The sequence below is a fragment of the Acanthisitta chloris genome, unplaced genomic scaffold, assembly GCF_000695815.1.
Source record: "Acanthisitta chloris isolate BGI_N310 unplaced genomic scaffold, ASM69581v1 scaffold2099, whole genome shotgun sequence".
Taxonomy (NCBI): Eukaryota; Metazoa; Chordata; class Aves; order Passeriformes; family Acanthisittidae; genus Acanthisitta; species Acanthisitta chloris.
In genome coordinates this window covers 155,181-162,300 of record NW_008689608.1, presented here as the reverse complement: position 1 = coordinate 162,300, position 7,120 = coordinate 155,181, and the positions used below count along the sequence as shown (strand labels likewise).

General features: G+C 44.2%; 1 protein-coding gene across 2 annotated transcripts in view; it reads left to right on the top strand.

Moving 5' to 3' along the window:
- Positions 1–369: 369 nt before the first annotated feature.
- The window catches only part of GRIA1 (glutamate receptor, ionotropic, AMPA 1), a 116,440-nt gene continuing 109,689 nt past the window's right edge, over positions 370–7,120 (top strand). Inside the window, exon 1 of one of the 2 annotated variants that reach the window (XM_009081472.1) lies at positions 370–503. In XM_009081472.1, the coding sequence (XP_009079720.1) occupies positions 491–503 (13 nt within the window). In that variant the 5' untranslated portion in view covers positions 370–490. The remainder of the gene's footprint in view (positions 504–7,120) is intronic. The other variant, XM_009081473.1, reaches the window with a different exon arrangement.

Genomic DNA, 7,120 nt, shown 5'->3' with positions numbered 1-7,120 from the left:
ATTCCTCCTTTATTAAGGTAATATGACAATGCTTCCACTTCACTTCCTTAAAGTTATGGGGAGTGAAGAGGTTGAGTTGATCTTCATGTATTATCTCAGTCCTGCAGGCTGCTGGGCCTGGAGATACACCTGTATGTTATCCAGGTGTTATATAACATACGGACTGAAAAGGTTTTCTGCTCCCAACCTGTCCACAGTGGTCACAAACACCCCAGGTCTTGTGTGCTGGAGGGTTTCTGAGTGGTGATGCACTCCCTGGGTTGGGGAGTTGAAGCCTCTGCTCTCTGGAATATTTTGGACTGACAAGTTTGCTAATACAAGTATGCTAAAGACCTTTCTTCTTATTGTTCTATTTTTCTTCCCAGGGGGGTTATTTCCTAATCAACAGTCCCAGGAACATGCAGCTTTTAGGTTTGCGTTGTCTCAGCTCACAGAACCCCCTAAGCTCCTTCCCCAGATTGACATTGTGAACATTAGTGACAGCTTTGAAATGACATACACCTGTAAGTACTTGCGTTCGTGGTGCTCTCTCTTACTTTGGGTTCTTTTTTTCCTCACTTGGGTTTATTCTGTGTCTGAAATATGGGACATCTTGCTCCAGAGGTGCAGCTTGTCTTTAGGGTCCAGGCGAGAAAACCCCAAACACATGGACAAAGGATTTCTGAATCATTTTGGTTTGTCCTAAGGGAAGGGTTGAGGTAGTGCTGCAGTTATTCAGCATGTCTTGCATTTTCTCTTCCATTGCGTCCAAAGTGGTATAAACCCCCCAACAATTCATTTCCTCTTGTTTCTCTAACCTCTGCCCAGCTCCTTATGTTGAGGTTTCATCCCCATATTTCCCATAGCTGCGATGTACAACAAAGACACCCCTTTCCACCCACGGGGTACACAGAAGTCTCTGTTTAGTGTGAACAACTTCTTCCTCAGTCCCAGTTTAGCCATCTGTCCTTGTAATTTAAGAAAGACCTAGCAGAAACCAGCAGCTTGGTGCAAGTGGAGTCCAGATCCACAATAAGGGGCATACCTAATAATGACAGACGTAAAAGAGTTCTGATTTCAAGAAAAAATGAAATCATTGACTCTAAAAACATGTATTAAAGACTGAATTTGCACTGCAGAGTTGATCCTTAGGTGTATACCCAGTTAAAGCACAACACATTAGCTGTACTGTTCTCATTGTATGATATAATTGGGAAAAGGTAAAACTGGCTTGCCAGGTAATGCCAAGACTAGCAGCAACAAACCAGACTAGGAGGAAACCAGAAGAAAACTAAACCCATAACACAGCCCCGTGGTTGCATTAGGGGCTGTTGCAGCATTTTGCTTCCCTTGAAGCAAGTACTGTGGTGCTGTGGGCGAGGGGATCACACTGATGGGATTGATGTTCAAAGAACTTCTCAGTTTGACCTGGTGTCAGACACTTCTCACTCTCTGTGGGCCTGTTTGTGTGTATGGGGACTCTCAGGAGGGGCTGGAGGAACCTTTGCAGAGCCTGTTGGATTGTTGTTACCTCACGTCCTTAGTGTCCTCTTGAGTCACTGAAACATCCTCTCTGCAGTTTGGTTGTGTGGAGAATAGGTAGATGTGGACACAAGCTGTTCTTGCTGCTCAGAAATACACAGAAGGTATTTCCTAGCAAAATGTGCCAGAAATGTTCAAGAGGAGTATAAATAAGGCTTTTTGAAAGAAAAAAAAAGTGTTATTTTCTGTTGAAGGGTTTGCAAATACAAGACTTCAGGAATTTCCTGCCCAGTATGATATAGGAGAGAGAAGTAATAATTTGGCCACACTTTCATGGCAGTATCTAATGACACATCTAAAGATTTTCTATTTTCCTTAATATCCTTCTATTTGCCAACTACAAGGTTTCCATCAAGGAAGAGCAACTATTTCAGCTCAGTCCAATGGCACTTTCTTGGCAGGAAAACCAGACAAATACAAGAAAAAAGACAGACCTTGTATCTATCAAGGGAAAGCGTCACCCACCTGGGGTAGAGTTGCTGACTGTGGCTGGGGATGAGCTATTTCAGTGCTGATAGCAGGAAGAAAGCAGAAACTGCAAGAATATCACTCAAATAAATCCTCCATCTGCGCATGGCTTTCCCTCTCTCCACGCCTGCCACTAATGGTTTTGTTTACAGCTTTGATAGCAAGACCAGGATACTAGTTATGCTTCAGGAATCTGTCATTAGTACCACAGGGGCAGGGGTGGTCTCACAAAAGCTGAATGGAAGCAAGACAGCCTCCCAAAGGATGTTATATTTGAGCTCTATGTAGGGCACATTGTCCTAGATCAGACCAGCAGAGCACTCTGCACAGTCCAAGTTCCCTTGTCCTCGTTTTGCTTTTCTTATAATTAAAAACTTCCTAAGTTCTTCCAGACTATGGAAGGCAGCATTTGTTTTGTAAGCACAAAAGAAGGTGTTATTCCATGTACCCTAGGGGTGAAAAAAACCTGACCCATAAAAACCAGGCCATTAGAAGACCTGATTTTAGTACTTTGAGGCTGGAGTGAAACTTTTGAGAGGAATTAGCTCATTCCTCATCTTCCACCTAATTCCCTTCCTGGTTGCCAAGACTCGATATCAGTGGAAAGATCTGTTTATATAGAGAGAATAAAAATCCTGCCCACATGGTGGTCCTTATCTCTTGAGAAAAGACTGGCCATACTACCAGTTAAAAGTGCCATTTTTTGTTCCCATGGAGATAGAGAACACAGCATTTCCTTGCCATTGGCACTCCCTGTTTCTCTGACAGTTAAGTCAAGGGTGTTAGGACCTTGTAAACCTGGTGCTGCATCTATCCAGGTCTCCAATAGGACGTCTGAGGAAGACTAATAGGTCCCAGCCTCACTGCAGATCCTGCTTTGTGCTAGGATCTGGCCTCATGTGCTAAATGTAGTCCTCCTGGCAAGTGCCTGAAGCAGCATCATTCAAAGTACAGGATATATATTAAGAATCAGTGGTGACAGCAGAAGTAAAACTCACGTTGGGCAGCTTGTGGGGTGGTGACAAATTGGAGGGATGAAGCACAGCACAGTGACAGCACCCTGGCTAAGGAGATCATGTGCAAAATGTATCTTGGCATGAACCGTGACACTGTCTACCTCTGCCTGACACGTATCTGCTTACTGGTTAGGATGAGCAAGCTTTGGCGTGACAGTGGGTGAAGTTACACTATGAGCTGCACCCGTTTGTGCCCAGGTGACAGCACTGTTAATGACACACTGCTGATGGTCGTGAATTGGTAACAGTAATATCCATCAAAGTGATAAATCTGGAAAATACCAGGAGGCTGCTGTTGTCGCTGCGCTGTCACTGTGACAGCCCAGCAGTAACTTTTGCGTTTCTGATGCTTTCAGATGTGGAGTTTTTGTCATACCTCTGTGTGGGGAAGTGTTGATCCACAGGTCCTGTGGTCCCTGTGCATAATACATCAGTAGATCATTTTAAGCAAACTGTAATCATTAAGAAAGCAAAAAATAGGTTGTAGATACAATGTGTGGTAACCTCCTATTTCACGCATGTGGTGGATGCTAATGTTGTTGCATCACTGAAACATGGGCACATTGCAATAACTGATCTCCCTGAATTCATTCCATCCCACAAATGCCTTGTAATGAACAGGCTCTGTGGTTTCAGCTGGGTGCGTGGTGGGGCTTACCCATATGAAAATACACACCTGTCACTCTGAGTGTTCTTAACTAAAGGTTTAAAGGCTTTATAATTTCGTGCTGCTTCTTCAAAGGCTAAGGCAATTGTTTAGGGGGAAGGTGAATTGAGAGTCCTTATTTCAAGCAGAAGTATACAGCAGTGCCAGGTGGCTGTAAAGGGTAAAATGATGGTGTGGTATAGCTGAAAGGTTTACCTAGTGACGTAGCAGAGCAAAACCCTCCTGAGCAGCTTAAAAGACATGTTCACAGGTTGTGTCTTCAGCCATGTTTGGAAAAGGGCTTTATGTCCTCCACACAGTCTCTAGCAAGCTCTACCATGCTGGGCTTTGCTGTGTCTGACTGCGCTCAGGGCAGACCCAGCTCAGCAGGGTTGATGCTGCAGGTGCCCTGTGCCAGATGCGAGGACACAGGAGGTCTGAAGCTTAGGAGAGAGCTGCAAATTCCTGTCCCTGGGAGGTCTGCAGTGGATAGGAGCACTGTGTATTCTTTGCAGCAAAGGGATGAGAGGTTGCCTGCTTGAGACAACCTGTGCTGGGAATGGTTTTCTCTTATTCTTCATCTCAGCCTCCAATTGTGCACATGTAATGCACATCCCCATCCTGTGCTAGCCCAGCACCTCAGGGAATATGAGTTGTTTTAGCCACAGCTCCATAGCTTTATTTAATTTGTGATGCAGAGACTCCTGCTTTCGGCCTCTGGCTGGAGTCCCCAGGTGAGCCTGGCAGCATCAGGCAGACGTGGTGGCTCCTCTAGCTGCCTGGGGAAGCCGATGGCTCAACAACAGCCTTCCCTGGCAGTGCCCTGGGGGCTGTGCCCTGTGAGCAGTATAAGGTGAGTCACCAGCTTGGTAAATCTGTGCCTGCAAAACTCAGGCCACTTTGCAAGGATGGCCAGTGACAAAAATAACCTCTGTTCGTCACTGAGCCCTGCAGCTCAGCCGTCAGATTTTGCATGCTTGGGTGTTGGGCTACTGACAAGGGGCATTCAGGAGCTGCACACCTGTAACACAGAAGTCTGCACAGGATAGCAACAGGATTTTGCAGCTGCAAGAAAACCTGGAAAGAGACTGAAAAACATGAATTATTTATCCCTCTCCTCCCATGTATACACAGATACAGTTACTGTGGGATCCTTATACCGTGTATGGGCTGTGGGTGCTGCTAGAATATCAACAGTTGAATCTGTTCTGCAAATTAGAAAATGAACATGTAGTTTGGATTCTGTTCATATTTTATGAAGGCCTCGCAGCACTAATTAGAGAGGGATTTGTAGTGATCACTCACTCTGTGCTCATGTTCTTATCAATAGCAGCAAGCTTACATCCAGATCAGCTATGAAATGAAGTATTTCTTTTTCTTCTTTTCCTTGGATACTTACGTATATAGATAGAGTATTTATAGAGATTGCTCTTTATCTCTTAAATTACCTCTCAGAGACAGGAAGGAATAGGCAAGCATTTGAATGTTCTCAAACGAGGATCTAAATTTGGTTTAATTAAACAATTATTGCATGTTGAATTTAAAGGAAGCTTCTTTGTTGACAAACATGCAATGGTCGCCATTTCTTGTAAAGGTGGTGTAATTATTCCAGCAGCAATCAATTAAAATGTAATTTTTATAATTAAACTTCCACAGCCTAAATAAGCCCAGCCCTGTAGTAGTATGTAATTGTTGTGCTGTTGGTAGACTAGTTTTTATTTTCGCAGTGTCAGAAATCTCATGTAAGTGCTTTGGGATTTTTTTTTTTTTTCCCCTGCAGAGCTCAGGATCCTCACTATGACTATTTAATGTGAGTTAAGCCAACAGAAACATGGATTTAATGATCAGATGCGGTCTGATTAATACAACATAGGTACTACAAGGAAGTACATCTCCTTAGATTATGTAATTGGAAAAGATGTGATGCAGACGGATGAATCACAGAGCATCAATTCACGTTAGATCAAATCGAGGTTAAGGTTGCTCAGTTTCAGGCAGGGATGGGCTGTAGCTTTCTATTAAGTGTGTGTTTGTTTAGTGAGATAGCAGCACCTTAGAGTCGGGTCCAGCCCTAAGGATCATGCTGATGGGTGAAACCCTGCAAATAGCAGGGAGCAGGTCTTGGGGGTGACACCAGCTTCGTGTTTCCAGAATCTCTGCAGGGTCCTCAGGATAGGTGCTGGATGCTCAACCATCGCAGTTGCCACTGAAGAAGGAAGAAGCTTGTCCTATGTGCTTTCCCCAAGAAGGAAAAGTGTTTAAAATATGAGTGCTGAGCTATTTCCTCAGCTATGGCTGTCAGGACAGGGCAGGTTGTCTGTTTGCCTTCAGAGATCTGGCTGTGGAGAGCCTTGGGTGAATGTGGACCAGTATCCTCAGCAGGGACACTGATAGGGCTCCCCTGTCACTTGGTGAAGGCAGCCCTGACGAGAGGCTGGCACTGCACATCAGTCCCCCAGTCTGGTGTGTCCATCTCTCCAGAAGGCATGGGGGCATTTATTCTTTGCATGACTACTTTTATGCACTTAATTTTTTTTTATCCTGGGCAGTGGGAGCAGTGCCTGAAGAGAGAAGCAGATATGATGCAATAAGGAAAAATCAGAGGAGGAATAAGGGGAATTTCACACCTGCAAATCTATCTGCTCATCTGGAAAGGATCCCAGATACTCACTGGTGACAAGCAAAAAAGAGAGCGAAGAAGTAAAATCTGGGCTCTGCAGCAGGCAGAGAAGAGATTTGAGAAACTGTGAGCAGCAGAGGCCAGACCTGTCCATTGTGTGACAGTCACAGTTTCCACTCACAGCTTGTCTCTTCTTCTCTAAAAATAAAGCTTTATGATATGATAAGGATCATGCTAGGCCAGAAACATGCAGGCTTTATTTTTTGGCATATTAGCAAGGTGAGAGTGGAAATCTTCATGTGATTGCAAGGAAGGCAGCATGGGAAGCATGCTATTCCTTTTCAGAACTGGTGGGAATTTTAGATATATGTGTTTACATTTCCCTTAATAGGGTTAGGGCCCCAAAGGCAGCAGCTCTGTGCCAGTAGAAATGGAAATGGTCCCGGTTAGCTTCAGTAACACGTGGAGCTCAGAGCAAACACAAAATCAACATGTTCCTTAAAGAGGCAATAAGTCAGGGAGACTTTAATATTCTGAAGATCCAAATTCTCCGGGGTGCAGTATTAACACAAGTCTGAAGACAAAGATGCATTTATTTCAACTGCATTCCTTTAAAGAGAGATGGGGTTTTATTTCTCTGACTTTAGTTCTGTAGAAGTGAAACAGGGCAGTGTTTTTCCCAGTGAAAAGTTCTGTTGGGTAGAGCATGGGATGTCCTTTGGTAATACCTGAGGAAGTTGAGGATTAGGTAAGATGCAGAAGAGGGGCTGAACCAAGCCACCTGCAATCCATCAACATCCCAGCAAAAAAGTATTTCAAAATAGAATTATTAGAATAATAACTGTGCTA